The sequence below is a fragment of the Benincasa hispida genome, chromosome 7 (genome assembly GCF_027475165.1).
Source record: "Benincasa hispida cultivar pf3 chromosome 7, pf3_genome.v1.1, whole genome shotgun sequence".
Lineage (NCBI taxonomy): Eukaryota > Viridiplantae > Streptophyta > Magnoliopsida > Cucurbitales > Cucurbitaceae > Benincasa > Benincasa hispida.
This window is the reverse complement of record NC_143484.1, coordinates 28221260-28241338: the sequence shown is the minus strand read 5'-3', so window position 1 is coordinate 28241338 and position 20079 is coordinate 28221260. Positions and strand designations below refer to the sequence as shown.

The 20079-nt window shown below is 34.3% G+C and overlaps 1 protein-coding gene across 1 annotated transcript; it reads left to right on the top strand.

The window, feature by feature from the left end:
- The first annotated feature begins 489 nt into the window (after window positions 1-489).
- Window positions 490-9454, top strand: LOC120081379 (uncharacterized). Its single transcript, XM_039036207.2, has 8 exons — window positions 490-1526; window positions 2501-2577; window positions 2709-2877; window positions 3603-3691; window positions 3820-3984; window positions 4166-4243; window positions 5727-5830; window positions 8884-9454. Exons 1-8 carry the CDS (start codon window positions 866-868, stop codon window positions 8987-8989), a joined length of 1449 nt encoding a protein of 482 aa, XP_038892135.1. The 5' UTR covers window positions 490-865; the 3' UTR covers window positions 8990-9454.
- Window positions 9455-20079: the final 10625 nt, after the last annotated feature.

Below are 20079 nucleotides of genomic sequence, written 5' to 3'. Positions count from 1 at the left end.
GAAAAATATAATATAATAATTTTTTTTATATAAATAATAAATAAATAAATAATAAAATTATAAAATAAAATAACTAAAACATAAAATAACCAAAATCATGAAATTAAATAATTTGGATTGATGGAAGTAGAATTCTCACCAATGTAGATACGTTCTTAAGATTCACCAAATGCCAATATTTATAGGCAGAGTGCCAGTAGCATGTACACTTACATGAACACCAAACATGAATAACTACATAGCATATAGACAATATGAATTTATTTTCTATTATAAATAATAATAAATTCTTTTTTTTAACAAGATATACTAATAATAATAAAAGTATTTTAACTTTAAACATTTGAAAGTCTAAGAGGATAATTGAAACGTCAAGAAGTTTTAATGATATTTTTGAAATAAATACAAAGTTTTTCTATAATTGAACTTTTTTTTTTTGTTTAAATTTTATTTTTTTCTTGACTAACACTTCAACGGTCTGCTTTCTTCATATCTGTCACCGACTCTTTGGAGAGGCTTTTAGGCAATGAGCTGAATTAGTCGCATTTTTTGTTCCAATACGACTCGGCTTCCACGCGCCGCTCTCTTCTCCTCCACTATTACCTTCCATTTTCTCTTTCAATTCTCCATTTTTTTCCAAACCCATTTCTTCTTTTCTCGTTTCCTTCCCCAAATCTCACCGGCGACCCTCCGACCCATCTCCCTCCGCCGCCTTCTTCGGCTGTTATTTCCCCCGTTTCTCCTTCCCCATCATCCCAATTATTGTTTTCCTCTGGTGGGATTTCGAGGGGTCGATCGGTTTACCTTTTCAAACGAAGGGGAAGGTCGAAGATTAGGGCTTTTCGTCACTTGGGTCTCTCCCAAAATGGAGACTTCGCCTTCCAATTCCGATCCTTACTCCAATTCTTCTACACCCACAAGTACTGCTCGTACCTCCTCCAGATTTGGCCTCTCCCTCCCTTCCCTCAATTTCTTCCGTTCGCCTTTGTCTGTCATCTTGGATTACTCTGGAATTCTTCCCACTAGGGCTGTTCATCATGAATCCGAACCTGTAATCAACGCTGCTGCCACTCCTGATTTGCGGGTTTTTTCTCAAAATCACAATCACTTGATGCCTACTTCTTCTTCTTCTTCTTCTTCTTCTTCTGCCACAACCTCTTCCGGTAATACTATCCCTTCTGGGGAGGTTTCTATAAGGATTATTGGGTCTGGTGAGCAAGATCCTTCTCCCAGTAGCTTGTTGCCAAATCAAACTGGTTATGAGCAAAATGGTAGACTTGCTATTTCTGGGGATCAGCCGGAATCCCCTGATGAGGAACGAGTTCCTTTGGTGTCAACTGCTTCTTCATCTATTCAATCTGGAAATAGTCGCGTCGATGGAGAATCTGGAAATGGAATGGAAGAGGGTGTCAATAGAGATTCGTCTTACCAGAGATATGATATTCAGCAGGTTGCTAGATGGATTGAACAGATTCTTCCATTCTCTATACTATTGCTGATAGTCTTTATCCGTCAGCATTTAGAAGGTGCTCTCTTTTGCCTTCCCTCTTGTTAGTCCAACAATTTGTTTTGAATTTCATTGCCTTTTACACTCGGCACCAGTTTCACAGATTATAGATTGTCAGTATCAAATGTCATACTAGTGTTGGTTGTAAATTTCAACAGCTAACTTGGTAGTTACTACTCCTTGTTAAGATATGAATAAGTAAGAATGCTAGCCATTGTTTACTTGGGACTTCCGTTGGACCTATTCAAATTTAACTCCGTTAGTCCCTGTACTTTTTAGCTGATTTACAGCTTGATTGCAGAGGATGAAGTTTGATGTGAATATTGGTTTGGTGTGGTGAATTGCACTGGTTGTGTTTTTTCCATGCTTGAGTACTGACATTGCATTGCTGTAGCTCTAAAAGCCGCTGTAGTATATTGTAGGATTTTTTGCAAAGTGGTTGTTGTAAGAGGTAGTGATGAAATCATCCAAAAAGCTAGAACAGCGTCAGAACTAGTTAACTGTATTTTTAGAATTAAAATCAGATGAAGAAAAATAGCTGAATTAGCATTCTTGATAATTGGTTTCTACTACTAGCACATATATCATGTATTGGAGGATCAAACATGCATTGAAAAGGAAGCTCTTGGACTTGAGGAAGGTGTTGAGAAAGCAGTAGAGGAATACTGTGGCAACAGTTATAGTAGCATCATATCATTTGGTTTGGAGATATCACTTTTCCATAAAACTTTGGAACATATTTTTGGACATGTTTGTTTGGTAGTCGGCATATTCGTTAATTATCTTCTATCATCTAACCTAAGGGAGTTACAGTACCACAGTATTATTGGATAATCACATACCTAAGTAGTGTTTTTTTTTTTTTTTTTTAAATTTAATTTTATAATAATAATTATATTATTATTATTATTTCATTGTCTTCTGCCTTTTAGTCTCTTGCTGTAAGCCTGTAATATTCTTCTGAATGGTGAGAAATTCTCTTGTATTTTCCAGGTTTTTTCATCACAATTTGGATATCAGCTGTTATGTATAAGTCGAATGATATTGTCAAGAAACAGACTGCTCTAAAGGTGGTGTAAACCTAGACCCAGATTTTATTTTATCTATTAGAACTTTATTTATTTTTCTCGTTAAATGAGAAATTAGAATTCACTTGCAAGAAATATATACTGAAGTTTCTTTTCTTTATCCTCTTTTTCAGGGAGAGAGGAAAATTTCTGTCCTTGCTGGAACCTCTATTACATTTTTGGTTCATGTAATTGGGATTTACTGGTGGTGTCATAGTGACGATCTTCTATTCCCATTAGTCATGCTTCCACCAAAGACAGTACCGCCTTTTTGGCATGCTTTGTTCATCATTTTGGTTAATGGTACTGATCTTTTCCCTGCTTTGGCTTATAATACTTCTTACCGATTGAATTGACATATGGAATGGAGCTCTGGAAGATGCATGCAAAAATTATCCTTGACCTATTATGTGGTCTGCAATCTGGCTTAAGTGTCAACAGTGTTATTAAAAAAAAGCCCTCCTGGGCGCACACCTAGGCTCAAGCATAGGTTAGGCGAGGCTCACAAAATAAGGCATGCACCTTTTTCATTATTTTTAAAAAATACTAATAATTAGGGTTCCTCTTTCTTTATTTACTAAAAAAATCAAATTTACTAAGCCTAAATGCAATTTTTTTTGTGTTTCCACTTCAACTATGCTTTCTCTTCTTTATGTATTACTTTTATTTATAGCGTCCCTCACAAAAAAAGTCCGTGTTTTTTTTTGTGTCTTGCGCTTAAGCCTTAGGAAGACTATTGCACTTTATTGCACCTTGTTTTTTAAAAAACACCAAGTGTCAAGTGCTATTTCCAATTAGATAGCCTGAATGGCGATATAACAAGGATGAGAGATGGTTTATTATCTTTTTGCTATATATTTGGATCTTGTCACCATAGTTTTAATTTTAAAGCTTGGATCTACCTTCCTTTTATTCTGAATTCAATTGTTTTATTTCTGTCACAATTTTCCGTGCTATTTTTCTGTCGTTCAATTTCAATATACTCATAACTCTTTTGGCTTTGGCTTTGGGCTGTATTATATTGTCAGATACGATGGTGAGGCAGTTTGCAATGGCTCTCAAATGTTTTCTTCTTATTTACTACAAGAATGGCAGAGGCCATAATTTTCGTCGGCAGGTATTATGAGTTCTCAAAATTAGTTAATCATGTGACGTGTGTCTATCTCATATTAACCATTAATATAATTGAAATATTTGACAATTACTTTGTTGTAGTTCTTTGACTGTTCATAGTTCATGTTTCAGGGTCAAATTTTAACTCTCGTGGAATACACTCTTCTATTGTACCGTGCATTATTACCAACACCTGTATGGTACCGATTCTTTTTGAATAAAGATCAAGGGAGCCTCTTTTCATCACTGACAACAGGATTATATTTAACTTTCAAGCTAACGTCTGTTGTTGAGAAGGTGTGCCTTCTAACATCTTTGAGTTTTTTTCCCCCTTTTTCTCAATGAAAAGTTTCGTGTCTTGTTCTGAAAAAAAAAAGGTGAAAATTTATACTCTTGAATGAGTACTTAAAGATTTAATATTATGTTATAGTTGAAGCTAACGTGGTCTACAATCTTATTTTCCTTATTTCCTCTATAGATTCAATCATTTGTTGCTGCATTTAAGGCTCTATCACGAAAAGAAGTCCATTATGGATCATATGCCACATCAGAACAGGCAAGTACACTTATTCTGTCTGTTGGTAGTCTCATTTAACATCTTTAAAAGAGCTCCGTGTCTCTCCTTGCATATGACTTTACGCAACTGTTTTCTCATTCCAAATAATATATCCCTCAAATAGCCAAGTGGCACAACTATTTGTTGAACCCTTTGAGACTATTGAATGTCTCCCTTGATGCTTTTTTAATGTTACAAGGCATCCCCTCTTATAATTCTTGTTAATGGGATTCCCTTGTTTCTTTCTCATGGATTTGTGGTAGTATTATTAGCCTACTGGCTACTGGATCTGGTGGGAGAAATGGCCTTGATTTTCTTTTAGATGAACTACGTCAATGTCCTCTGTTATCTTTCATTGTAGTGGGGACTTATACTTTGTACTTGTTACAGTTACATGATTGACTCATCACATATAACTATATGAAAAGTATATGTTTGTAAGAAAAGAAGGTATACGATATCAATGAACCAATTTTCTGAACTCAAATTACTATGCAACATTCGTGAAAAAAACACTAATTGAGGATTTATGCATTTCTAGTTATCTTGGGGAAAGGAAGTAAGCTCATTGATATATACTGTTTAATATTTGTTCTAGAACGTAACTCTTGTATTTGAAAGCTTACTTACTAGTTGTGCACTTGTGCTAAGGTGTATTCCTAATAGGGTTTTGTTTTGTTTTGTTTTTGTTTTTGTTTTTTTTTTTTTTATTTTTATTTAAAAAAGAAATTGCTAAGGTGTATTCCTAGTAGTGCTAAGATCTATGCATGTTAGGTTGGATTGTTTGAATTGATTACGGATGGTATCATATATTCGATCATTCAAGTAACGGATCAATTGTATCTTTGAGTATTTACAGTCTGTAGAACTTTGTCAACATGTATTCATCCATTTGGATGGTTATGTTACTCGTTAAAACGAAGTTTTAGTTTTATTTACTTTTATTTTTTGAACTCGAGACAACTTTTTATTGATTGAAGGAAAAGAGAGACTTATGCCGCTCGATAGATACAAAACTTCACGGAGGAGAAAAAGTAAATGCAATACAATTTCAATGAAAGTTTTAAATCTTAAAACTGCATTTCTGATGAGAGTTTTAGAGTTACAAGTCTACAACTACAAGTGCACTTTGCTTCTTTCTTTTATTTCAATGTAGCTGATATTATATCAGGTTGCACATCAGGAGATACTTCTTTTGATTCTGATGTGCTATTTTCATTTTTTTTCTATGCATCAAGAGACAAAAAGTCATTATCGTGATTTGGCAATTGACCCCGGTCATTTCCTAAACATGGAACCAGGAAAAGTTCTCGACTTCAATATTGTCATGTACACGATTGATTGATGTATTTGTATCATCTCTATCTTGATAAATATCTATGTCCCGTGACTTCTTCAGCATTATATTATCAAAGAGTAGAAACTTCATACATTAATTCTTTTCTTTTAAGTTTTCCATATACTCAATTTTACTCCATTGCAGGTAAATGCGGCGGGAGACCTTTGTGCTATTTGCCAGGAGAAGATGAATGCTCCAATCCTGTTACGTTGTAAGCACATCTTCTGTGAAGATTGTGTTTCTGAATGGTGAGTGTGATGACTTCACTTCTCTCGTCACTTAGCAAAAAAATAATAAAGATAAAGAATAACTAAAACAAACGTAAGATTTTGTTGTTTAAGGAACGATTGCAAACTTGTCACTTGTCTAAAAGAAGAAATCATGTAAACAACCTTATACTGCACCAGGGATCAGGGAAGAAGTTCAGAGTTTGTTTTAAAACTTCTTTAATGGATGGTCTTCCTACTTCCTTCCAAATATGTTCATGCATGTCATAGAAACTAGAAAGTAATGGACTGTGGTACATTATTTCAAGTGTTATGCATATCCAAAAACACCTGTTAGGCTTCAAACGTAAGCATCCCATACCATCTTCACGTGTATCTTATCATTTTGTAAGATCCCTAGCTAGGGAAGTATTAGGATTAGTAGTAATAGTATGGGCATGCTAGTAAGTTTGGCGCACGATAAAAGTAGAGAGTTGAGTTGAGTTGGTATTTATTATCTGGAGAGTTACATTGTCTGTGTTTAGTGTGCAGAGTTGAGTTGAGTTGGTAATTATTGTCTGTGTTTGGGGCTGAGTTGAGTTGAGTTGGGTTATCTGATGCTGTTTTTATAAATGAAATTGATTGTCTTTTTTGCTATTATTGATTTTAATTTTCAACTATACATATATTTTCCTAATTTTTATAAGGTAAAAACAAAAAGACTTCAAATTCTTTTCCATTCTCAAAACATAACAAATTCTCTACAAAGTATTCATATACAGTCCAAAATTTTGAATTCAATTTTTTCAACACTCAAATAGAAATGATTATTCCTTTTAAATACCTAACTTAATCATTAATTACCATAAAAGTTCAAAAGAACTGAAAGGATTAGTGCCATCAAATGAAATTATTAGCATTGTTTTAGATAGAAGGGGTGACACTTCAATGTTAATCTTAAAAAAACCAAAATCTTACAATTTAAATCATAAAACCAATTATTAGATAGTCTTTTTTTGACCAATTTGTGGAATATGGATTTACCTTTTTCTAAAACCGATAAAATGATTTTAGAAATATTGATGTCTATTTTTTCAACTATTATGTTGTATCATTGCACAATATATATATATATATTTATATATTTTTTTTTTTTTTTCTTTTCTAAAACACTTGAGCCATAATTTTAAATTCCACTACTTCATTAGATTTATGTATGTGAAAACATCAAGGCATAGGTTGTTTAAAACATATCATTGAACTTTTGTTTAGTGAAACAATAATAGGACGTCGTATGTAATATTTTTTAGATCTAAGAAAAAAAATGAAATAGAAGAAGAATAATTGGATCTAAAAGAACAACCATAGAAAGAAAATAAAAAAAGAGAAAGGAGGAGTTGAGAAAGAAAAGGGAAAATAAAACCCATACGAGCTAGATAGAGAAAGAAAGAGAAAATGAGAAAAACGAACCAGAAGTTGAAAGAGAAGATGAGAGGAGGGGAGTAATGTGAAGAGATGTATGAGAGAGAGAGAAATGACAAAGTAATTGAGGGAGTTGGGAGAATAACGAAAATGCGTGGGAAAACGGGCAAGAGTGAGAGATAAAATGGTGGATAATTAAACCTGCCATTTTATTTTTATCAGTGATCATCGAAGTTGGGCACACGAAGGTGGTAGTCGGATTATGTCGCCGAAGTTGCTTGTGCGAAGGTAGTTGTTGGAGTTAGTCGCTAGAGTTGTCGAAGGTGGTTGGTGGAGCCCGGAGTTCTTCGTCGAAGTTGGTTGTGCGAATGTGGAAGTCGGAGTTGTTTTGTACTAAGGTGGTTGTCGGAGTGTCATCGGAGGTGGTTGTCGGAGCTCGGAGTTGGTTGTCGGAGTTGGCCATCCGAAGGTGGTCATCGGAGTATGTCGCCGGAGTGTGTTAGCGGTAATCGCCAATGGAGACCGCTGGGTGAAACTATTAGAAACATTAGAGGGAGAGAGAATTGGGGAGAGTTAAAGTGAGTTGGATGAGTTGGTAAAATAACCAACTCAACCCCACCAACATTTAAAGTTGGTTGTCAAACATCGAGTTGGTAAAAAATACTAACTCAACCCAACTCTCCTTGGGTTGTCAAACACCCCCTAAGTTTGTTAGGTCTTTTGGGTTATAAATAGTAGGTGAGGGTGAGGCTAGTGGTGTGAAGAATTTTGTGAGATTTCTTGTGGAATTTAGGGATAGATTAACCCTCTCGAAAGGCTAGGTTATCTTGTTATTTTTTTATGATATTATAACATATTTTCATATATTTCCATGTTTCTGTGTTCTTGAGTTCTCTGTGTGTCCTTGAATGTGTTCTTGTTAGGAGGTATCCTAACACATTCCTTAGGACTTAATAATGTTGTAGTTAGGAGGTGATTATAGTATCATAATATCATTCTTATTATTAGCGTCAGGATTGTTAGGTCTTAAGCACCTTGGAGAACCATATCCCAAAAGTCAGCTATTGAGGTGAGGGAGCCAAGTTACTTAAGTATCACATTGATCATCCCTAATTGACGTAGGACAAAGGTAGTCCATATTACTTTGGTTCATAACAATACCCCATCCTCGGAAAGTTGACGTACTGGCAGCTAGACTAACGATACTTCACTTGAGACACCCTGTCAAAACCCTCCATCGGTTCTCCTCTTTGGAATGTCGACATTTGACTCTGGTACTGTTGATAGGTACTTAAGCACATTGTAGAATCACACCCAAAAAACTAGCTATTGAGGTGAGAGAGCCAAGTCGTACCACATTGGTCATCCTATTCTAACCCATATGAGATAAAGGTAGCCCATACTATATCTTGGTTCCTTATAGATTGCTCGTACCTAATCTGACTAATATGGCTATGATTTTAAGGTCGTCTGCATGCCACGCTAGACCTACATTTACCCAGGGACAAGGAACCAAAAGAAAGAAAAGGAGAACCCCCTTCAATCTTGATTCATAGAAGCAGGGGATTATTTGACTGGAAATTTAAAAGTCAAAACTAGTGCTATATTAGGATTAGTTTCAGCTGTTACAAATGTCATTGCACTTCCATTTAGTGTTTGTGTAATTTTTTCAGGTTCGAGAGAGAAAGAACTTGCCCTCTTTGCCGAGCACTGGTAAAGCCTGCAGAACTCCGTACATTTGGCGATGGGTCGACTAGCTTACTCTTCCAGTTGTTTTAGACGAAAATTTTCCATTTCCCGACATGACAAATCTATCAGTTTTAACAAAGAAAGATATCGAATATCGGAAGGGAACGGGGGGAAGAAGAAAAAGAAAAAAAGGGAAGAGAAGAAAAAAGAGGAAGAACGAGACATCCAGACAAGCCTGAAGATATTGTCAAATTCAAAACTGGATTAGTATTATATCAATGCCTTATGATCATTGTGATGAGTTAGATGTCCAAACAGAAGATGGATTTTAAATAAATCCCATTTCTTCATTGAATACAATGAAATCTAATTTTTTTTAACAGAAAAAAAGAGTTCCAACTGTGAAAACTGCATGCTATATGAGAATTGGGGGAGCAAAACTGTAATATTTAAAGATTATTATTCCCTGTAATTTAGGTCCGGAGAGGCTGCCAACACAGAAATGATTATTATGATTTTGATTTCTATGTCAAGTAATTGTTGTTCCAGAGAAAATTCCACAAACTTTCCATTTTTAAAATTTCTTGTCATAAAAGAGGCATTAAAAAAAATAAATTGTCTTTAATGACGTGTTAATATTAAATGGAAGAAGTATGACATAGTACTAAATATCTTGTACATGTTCAAGACACCAATCTCTCGGGGATTCTTTGAAGTGTAGAGTTGATTATAATAATATGTAATCATTATAATGTATGGAGTTATAGAAGTATGTATTTTGGATGTAGAATGTTTTTGTCTGAGTTTAAGAAGTTTGTGTTGGGGTGTTGATTTGTTTAAAATGGAGTTATGAAATATGGGTTTCTTTTGTTGTTGTATTATACAATTAGTGGATGTCACTTTTTAACATAAAAAGCTTGAATTAGGCATGTTTGGATTTCAGAAAATCATTTTTATCTGAACACTTTATATAAAACCGGGTTGTTGTAACAACTGAAACAAATTGAAGATATCTTCATTTCGTTGAGGTTCAAAACCTAAAACAAAATCTAAAAGAAGTTATTTAGTTCTAAAACTAACTTGTAATCCTTACTTGTAAAAGGAGAATTACATAATGCACAAAGAGATGAAAAATTCTAAGAGTATTGTTGTAAAAGGAGTGAAGAGAGACTTATGTTACTATTGATGAATAAAGATCTTCTGATGTTCTTCTCAAAGTGGATGTAGGTATGAATACCGAATTACTATACATCTGGTGTTGATTTCTTCTTCCTTCAATTGTTCTTTTTGAAATATCGTGAAAATCTGTCTTTAAGCTTCATTTGAAGTTGTTGAATTCTTTTCGAATTGATGAGTTTCCTTGAATGTTCTTGCTCTCGGGTACTCTGCATGTGAAGGAGAAAATGAATGGGTTAAACTAAATAGAAAAGCTTTTATATGATGAAAGCATGGTGAACACGTGTCAAAAGTTTTGCCATCTGTTTTAGTTGTATTTTTCATTTATTTTAACAATTGGTATCAAAGTCAACCATTCATGAAAATCAAGAAAGCAACAAAGAATCTTCAAGAAAAGTACCAATGGCGTCAACGAAGTATGAAATCAGAAATTCAATGGAACTGGTGACTTTGCACTATGGTCCAAGAAGGTATAAGTTATTCTCACTACTCAGAACGCTATGAAAGAATAATCTTACTTAATACTCTGACTGGTGAAGAGAGACAAGATATGGAAGATATAGCATAAACAACACTCATCTTGAACATTACTGATATAGTACTACGGTAGGTAATTTATGAAACTTCAACCCACAGTGTTTGGGAAAAACTCAAATTCTTATATGACAAGAAAGACCTGCCCAATAAGATCACTATCTGAGAAAGACTCTTATCCTTCAAGATGAACTCCTCCAAAAGCCTAGATGAAAACATTGATGAGTTCAAGAAATTAACCAATGGCTTTAACCAAACAAGGAAAAAGTTAGGTACTGAAAGTGAAGCAACTATCCTCATCAACTTTATTCCAGAAACTTACAAAGAATTTAAGTCAACCATGAAATATGGGAGAGACAATGTGACAATCAACTATCATTAATGCCCTGAGATGTAGAGAACTTAAATTGAAAATTGAATTGAAGAACTCTGGAGGAGAGGAGTGTCTATACACAAAATGGAAGAATTCCTCAAGAAGAAACATGTTTGATAAGAATAAAAAGAGTCAACAACACATACCTCCTTTGAAAATGCTTCCTTTATCACAAAGAAAAACATTTCAAAAGAAATTACCCTGAAAGAGGGAAGCCCTATAGGGGAGACTCAAGAAAACATCAAGAACATAGGAGAAACGAAAGAAACGTAGACTTTGAGAGGAATAACTCTAGAAGATCAAGAAATTATGGAAGAAATGTAGTAATGGGAGAAAATGCCTAAAAGTACATTGGAATCCTGATAGCAACTCACATAAAGCCCATGGGATCTAAGACTGAGGAAACAGAAGATCGGATCATGGATTCAGGGTATACGTATCATATGACTTCTAAGAAAGAATGGTTTGTAAGTTATAAATCATGGGAAAGAGGCTCGGTCTATATGAGGGATGATCATGACTGTAAAGTTGTCGAAATTGGCTCTGTATGTCTTAAACTAGAAGACAACAGAGAAATACTTCTAAGGGAGGTAAGACATGTACTTAAACTTAGAAGGAATCTGATCTCTTTGAGAATGTTGGCTGACCAAGACTGTTACTTCATTGGTAACTAGGAGAATCTACAAGTAAAGATGGCTGGAAAGACAATCCTACTTGGAAAAAGGATGAATGGCTTATATTAATTGAAGAATGTGTCCCTTCCCAATGTTGCTTTATTGTCTTGAGATAGCAAATCAGAAGACCTTGAACTATGGCATAAGAGACTCTTCCACATTAGTGAACAAGGGCTGAATGAACTATCAAAATAGTGACTGATTCAATTCAAGGGCAACAAGAGGCTAAGCTTATGTGAACATTGTGTCTATTGCAAAGCAAAAAGAAAAAAAATTCACAAAAGGAATCCATACCTTTAAAGACAAACTTAATTATATACACGCGGATCTATGGGGACCAACTGGAACTCCTTCTCGGAGTAACTTCAAGTATTTTCTATTTTTAGTAGATGATTACTCTAAGAAGGTATGGATTTATCTCTTAAAATCTGAAGATCAAGTATTTGAAAAATTCAAAAAATGGGTTATAAAAGCAGAAACTCAATAAGAAAAGAGAGTAAAAACTCTTAAAACAAACAATGGCCTTGAGTTTTTGAATAATATGTTTACTAATTTCTGCAATGAGCATGGCATAAATAGGCACACAAAAGTTACTTACACACCAACAAAATGGGGTAGCAGAGAGGATGAATAGAACACTCATAGAGAGAGTAAGATGTATGTTATCATAAGCTAAACTCAAATGAAATATTTTGCGTAGAAGCTCTAGCTACAACAACATACACACGAGATAGAAGCCTTTTGTACTTCTATAGAAATGAAAACCCCTAAAGAATTATGGACAGAAGTACCACCAAACCTTTCAAATCTCAAAACCTTTGGATGCACAACCTATGTACATAAAAGACAAAGCGAGCTAGAACCTAGAGCCTAAAATGCATATTTATAGGATATCTTGAAGGAACTAAGGGGTACAAACTATGAGATTTCAATTCAAATTGAAGCATTGTGAACATAGACATAATAGTTAGAGAAAATGAAATGTTTATAATGACTGAAAAAGGGAAACTACTTGCTAAACCTATTCAAAAGGAAACACATCCTAATTTTCAGGTGAAACTACTACCCATAACCAAAGACAACACAGATAATAGATAAAACCTGAACCAACAAACAACAGGAAGAAGCTGAACCTACTGAAACTGAACAAGAAACACAACCTGAAAATCTCACTAATTACTCTCAAACAAAAGACATAAGAAGAACAGAAAAACGACCCCTAGCAAGATATGTTAATCTAATTGTGTTACTAACTATGCCAACATAATAAATAACCTATTTGATGAAGACCATCAAAGCTTGAAGAAGCTATATCGAGCAAAGAGAAACCTAAGTGGCTAGAAACCATGAAGAGTGAGATGAACTCACCGTAAAAGAATAAGACATGGAACCTAGTGCCCCTTTCCACCAAACAAAAATATTCACTCCCTATAAACGGATTTTAAAGAAGAAATTGATTGAAAACAACAAGAAAGAGTAAGATTCAAAGAAAGGCTAGTAGCTAAGGAGTTTAAATAGAAAGAAGGGCTAGACTACACGTAAATCTTTTCTCTTGTAGTCAAACACACCTTCATTAGACTATTACTTGCAATGGTTACTTGTTAGAATTGTGAACTAGAGCAATTGGATGTAATCAAAACTTTCCTACATGGAAAATTTGACGAAGAAATCTATATGGATCAACGCTATGGGTTTTGAAGTTGAAGGCAAAGGGAACTTAGTATGAAAATTGAATAAATCTTCATATGATCTCAAACAAGCCCCAAGATGCTGGTATATACGTTTTGATGAATACATGAAAATAAGCATCTTTGTTAGAAGTCAATATGATGTTTCTTTTTATTTTAGAAAAGCCAAATATAAAATCTTAGTCTACTTGTTACTCTATGTTGATGACATGCTAATTGCAGGAAGAGATATGGAAGAAGTAAAACAAATTAAAGAGCAATTAAACTCTGAATTTTTCATGAAGGACTTAAGTTCGGCTAAAAGTTTTTTAGGAATGGTCATTGAAAGAAGAAGACCCCAGGGAGAACTCTTTATCTCCAAAGTGAATACACTAAGAGAATCCTAGCCAAGTTCAATATGTTGAATACTAAATCAGTTTCCACCTCATTATCCCAATATTTCATTCTTTCGACTAAAAACTAAAGAAGACATACAAAAAGTGAGTAAAATACCTATTCAAGTGCAATAGGCAACCTAATGTATCTGATGTTTGCACAAGACCAAATTTAGCTCACTTCTCAAGCTAGGTTAGTAAATCCCAATTCCACTAAGCTAATTCTTAAAGGCTACATGGATTCAAATGTTGTAGGTGATCTACTCAGAAGAAGGTCTCTCACAAGATTTACCTTCTTATTTGGAGGTAATGTGATCAGTTGGAAGTCTAATATACAATCAATGGTTGCTTTGTCAACCACCGAAGCTGAGTTTATAGCTACTTCAGAAGTAGTAAAAGAAGCAATATGCTTACAAGGACTAATCACTGAGTTAGGCTATGAACAAAAATAGGTGGAGCTATTTTGTGATAATCAACGTGCGATTCATCTAACAAAAAACCAACAATTCCATGACAGATCCAAACACATTGATGTAAAACTACATTTTGTTTGAGATATAATTGAGAAAGACACAGTAATTATATCAAAAGTTAATACATAAGAGAACAAAATGGATTCTTAACTAAATTAGTGATAAAGAACAAAGTTGAGCACTACCTAGATCTACTCCAAGTTGTAGATCAAGCTGGAAAATAAATATCTGAAAATGGAGAAGCCTCATAAGACAATTTGTCTCAAGGTAGAGAATTATTGTAACATCTAAAATAAATTGAAAACCTCTTCATTCCATTGATGTTTAAAACCTAGAAATTAAAAGAAGTTAATTAGCTCTAAAACTAACTTCCTAACTAACTTCTTTTTGTAATCCTTACATATAAAAGGAGATTAACATAATGTAAAAAGAGAGATGAGAAATTCTAAGACTATTATTGCAAAAGGAGTGAAGAGAGTCTTATCTTATATTGATAAATAAAGATCTTCTTGAAAGAGTAATATAACATGCAGTGGAACAAATCAGAATCAATAAGCGCTCGAACTGCTCATAATTCGAGTTTTAAACATGCTATTCAAGTGATATTCATAGAGGGTTTGAAGCAAACATTACCTTTGAAGACTTAATCTACGAATTCAGCAGCAATACTCTAAGATTGAGCTTGAAACTTCAACAAGACCACCACCAAGATCTTTTCTACAAAGCTCAAGAAGGAATATGTGGTAGAAACACTCAAATCTAGCTAAATTGGAGAGGAACTTTGGTGGGTTTGTGATGGTTGTTAGAATTTCAGCACTTCAGTTTATTTTTCCAGCCAATCTCTCTGAAATCCATGCATGAAGACTCATTATATAACATGTTTTCATGCAGAGAGAGTGACTTGCATGGAGGGCAACTCCTACTTGGAGTTGATTACAATTTGGAGGTGAAATTGGGTGACAAACCACCCAAGAAATGGTTAATGAATTTTCCCAAAAAATTGAAAAAATCTACTAACCCTAAAATCAATTTTAATTTTAAAACTAAAATTGATTTTATGATTAAATAAAACTATTTTATTTAATAATTAGTTTTATATAATTAATTCAAAATTAATAATTAATAAAACTAATTTCAAAATTTTAATTAAACCTTTTAGTTAAAACCTATTAATTTAATATCTTATTATTAAATTAATAAAATATGAATTCCACGAATATGATTCAATTTCATATTCAAATCATAATTTAAATATTAATTGATTCTCCAATTTCATATAATTTCAACTAAATTAAACATTTTTAATTGTATCAAATACAATCAATTGAAAACCCTAAAAATTGAATTTGAATATTTCAAATTCATAACCCTAATTTCAATATTTATCCAATTAATACTCATTTGTTATTCCAATTTATGAGCTAGTAAAGGGACCTAATGGGCCTACAAATCATGATCTCTAACGATTTGTAATTAATCAGTTAAACTCTTTAAACCAAATTAATTACTATTCGTTAACTATCAAGGCACACCACTATAGCTCGATAGTTGCACTCTCCTCACTATAGATATATTTCTGTCCATTTCGACCATAATCAGTAAGTTGATCCTTCACAAGTCGTTCATATTTATAGCTGGATCAAAATTATCGTTTTACCCCTATAAATATATCTTGCACCTTAAACTCCCACTGACCCTCTATTGAACAATTGATTTATAATACCTTTTATAAATCGTATTCTTCTCTACCAAGAGAGGGCGAGGCCTCGTTGTTCAAGACTAGGCATCAACATTTAAGAGAACAACCTATCTGCTAACCCTAAGTCGGGTAGGAGTGAATTCTATCTTGCATAGCTATGTCTCCAGCTATTTACCTGGTCTTATCTCGAAAACGGGAAGCTTATTGAGCATTGCTGTTAGACTACTCTCACCTATGCAGATCAAAGGATAATCCCAAAATAAACAGGAGTTCATAGTTAGCTCAGGATTAAGATCGTGTTACTCTAGGTCATTTTAGTTTGAAACAGTCAGTTTTAATAGTAAACGGTCGTTATAAAGAAAAGTGACTATTTGGAGGTCTAGTCTTATGCAAACTCATTGCATAGGATGTCTCCACTCACATATCTTTACATGAATGATTTGCAGATCACATCATTTGTATCAGTATACAAAATAAGCCGCATCCAATAGTGTTACCAGGATGAAGTACCCAACTTCATCCATATACTTATAGACTTTTTAGGCTATATACTATTACTTGATCCTGTTTATATCACCACATAAAGTTAAAGTATTCATACTATAGCCATGGATTTGTTTATTACTTTTTAATAATAGAATGCAATATCAATGACTTTATTGAATAAGATACTCAATAATATTTTATTGATAAATAGAATGTTTAACAAAAAATTTACGAACTACGAGTTCTAGGACATTCCCAACAATCTTCCATTTGGACTAAAACTCCAGTGAGAATAAATATATACAATATAATGTTGAAAAACAAAGAGGAAAAATACAATAACTAGGGCATCTAATACCATAGATATTCTCCCACCTGCCATAGATTACGTTGCTCGAAGTCCTAGCCCAACCAAGTGGCCTTCGAACACTTTAGCCGAGAGGGTCTTCGTAAATGGATCAACAAGGTTGTCTTCAGAGGCTATCTTCGTGATGATCATGTCTCCTCGGTGTACTATCTCTCTGATGAAATGGTACTTTCTCTCAATATGTTTTCCACGTTTGTGATTCCTTGGTTTTTTTCAGTTGGCAACAGTACCACTATTGTCACAATACAGTGTGATGGGTAGGTGCATATCTGGAACTACTTCCAAGTCAGCCAAGAATTTACGTAGCCATACTGCTTCTTTAGCGGATTCACATGCAGCTACGTATTTTACTTCCATCGTGGAGTCAGCAATACATCTCTATTTAATGTTTCTTCAAACTATAGCTCCTCTATTAAGAGTGAAAACTGATCCTGAAGTAGATTTCCTTGAATCTATGTCAGTCTGGAAATCATAATCAATGTATCCAGTAAGGATCAAATCCATAGGTCCATACACAAGCATATAATCCCTCATTCTCCTTAGATATTTGAGGATTTTTTTTACAACAGTCCAATGACTGTGTCCTGGATTGGATTGAAACCTGCTGAAGATTCCAATTGCAAAGCATATGTCAGGACGTGTACATAACATTGCGTACATCAAACTCCCAACAACAGATGCATATGGAATTCTTTTCATTTCCTTAATATCTTGAAGTTTCTTAGGATACTGTTCCTTTGACAAATGAATTCCATGTCTAAAAGGAAACATATCTTTTTTGAAATTTTGCATATTATATCTTGACAACATCTTGTCAATATAAGATGCTTGAGATAGTGCTAGGGTTCTATTCTTTCGATTTCGAAAAATTTGTATCCCTAGAACATATTAAGCATCACCCAAATATTTCATTTTGAATTGTGTTGCTAACCATCTCTTTAATTTAGCAAGGAAGCTTGTCTCATTCTCAATGAGTAAGATATCATCAACATAAAGTACTAAGAATGCTACAGTCTTATTGATTATTTTCTTGTATACACAAGGTTCGTAAGCATTATGTTCAAAGCCATAAGATTTGATCACAGCATCAAATCTTATCTTCCAGGATCTTGAAGCTTGCTTTAACCCATAAATGGATCGTTTAAACTTACAGACTTTATTTCCTATCCTTGTTCGATGAGCCTTTTTGGTTGAGACATAAAAATACTTTCATCAAGATGGCCGTTCAGAAAAGCTGTCTTGACATCCATTTTCTATATTTCATAGTCATAATATGTGGCAACGGATAGAAGTATTCTTATAGATTTTATCATGGGAACAGGAGAAAAGGTTTCTTCATTATCAACCCTTTCTCTTTGGGTAAAATCTATTGCCACGAGTCTGGCTTTGTGGGTTTGCACCTTGCTGGTTTGGTCTTGTTTTCTTTTGTAGATTCATCTGCAACCTATAGGTTTGACCCCATGTGGTTGATCTACAAGTTCCCAGACAGAATTAAAGTACATTGACTTCATTTCAACATCCACGACTTTTATCCACTGTTCCCTGTCAACATCTTCCATTGCCTTTTTAAAGGTTAATGGATCCTCTAAACCATCATCATGTATGATGTTTTGAGTTTCTGTTAAACCTATATAGCGTTCAGGTTGCTGAATAACCCTCCCACTACTTCGAGGCATACTCAACTCTTGAAAAGGACATGACGGGGCAACAACAGTTGTTGATGGACCTGTTTAATCAACAACTCTTGTTGATTTTTCTGTAGCATCTTTGGTCATTTCTTGTAATATTAGTTTACTGTGAGGTTGATGATTTTTAAAATGATCTTCTTCCAAGAATGTAGCATTTTTCGATACAAACACTTTGTCTTCTTGGGGATCATAAAATAGTCCTTTTTTTGTTTCTTTAGGGTATCCTACAAAAAGGCATAACTTTGAATGTGTTTCCAGCTTCTTAGTATTTTGTACCAACATGTGTGTTAGACAACCCTAGATATGGAAATGATGTAAACTAGTTTTGCGTCCTTTCCATAATTCATGCAGTGTTTCTGAAATACTTTTTGAAGGAACAACGTTTAGAATATAAATTGCAGTCTGTACTGCATACTCCCAAAAGGATTGAGGTAACTAAGCATAACTCATCATTGATCGGACCATGTCTAACAAGATTCGATTTCTCCTTTCTGCAACACCATTTTGTTGTGGTGTTTCAGGTGCTGTGAGTTGGGATTGAATTCCATGATCTACTAGATAGTTCTAGAATTGTAAATCCATATATTCACCATCTTGATTAGATCAAAGTGTTTTCATTCTTTTACTTAAAATATTTTTTGTCTCGGTCTTAAATTCTTTGAACTTTTAAAGAGTTTTAGACTTGTGACTTATTAAGTAAATGTAGCCATATCTCGAGTAATCATTAATAAAACTGATAAAATACTGATAGCCTCCTTCTGCTTTTACACTCATCGGACCATGATAACTGGTAGAAATACAAGTTATTATAACTCAAATAAGTAAAACAATGAGAGAATGCGATGGTAAAATAGGCAATATCATGTCCGAAAGTGCTAAACTGAAAGGAATTGCGATTGCAAGTGCTCATCGCATAAAAGTAGTTTATTTACCTATTTTGTACAGGAACAATGCGATGACGCATATGAAATTGCGATCCAAAGGCACAATACGGTAGCGCGCTTGAAGTTGCGGTCGCAAGTCATGCAACCGTGGGAAGTTTCTCAAATGGTGATCATATAAAGAACTCGCATCAAGGCAACAACATAATAAATCATGATGGGACGTAAAGCTGATAACGGTCGATTTCGAATTTAGTTGACAAGCCGTTAAAAGCCACACTGTAGTAAGTACATTGAACTTTCGGTGACTTTTAAACGGCGCAACAGAATAGGAAAATTAATGCCGCCCATCACTGCAATCATTGTAAGAAAAGCTGCTTCACCTTGAAGTCTATAAATACTGAAGGCCACTAGAGAGAAAGAGAGTTAGTTAGTCCATTCCCGCACACACTTATACATATACATAAAGAATGGAGAAGGCAAGGAGACGAGGAAGCCAAGAGAAACCACTCCCGGACAGATCGAGAGACTACCAGAAACAATACAAAGGAGAGAGGGCCAACCCCTGTGAGAGCAAGAATCCACTACTAGAATAGAGTTGAAGTGATAAAGAGCAGTGTAAAAGGCCACGGGAAGAAAAACATTGCTTACCGTGCTTGTTATCTCTCAATTCCATTTGTTATTCTGTATTCAGTACTTTATTTGCAAAAAATGGAAACCTCATTTCAATCTATGTTCAATCTATCCATACCACGCATGAGTAGTTA

Bases quoted from the DNA above. Each gene is read 5' to 3' on its own strand.
- LOC120081379 (XM_039036207.2), top strand. From the start codon at position 866: ATGGAGACTTCGCCTTCCAATTCCGATCCTTACTCCAATTCTTCTACA. The intron at 2,878-3,602 runs GTACTGATCTTT...TTATATTGTCAG, and splicing joins GTTCATCATTTTGGTTAATG to ATACGATGGTGAGGCAGTTT. The intron at 3,692-3,819 runs GTATTATGAGTT...TTCATGTTTCAG, and splicing joins GCCATAATTTTCGTCGGCAG to GGTCAAATTTTAACTCTCGT.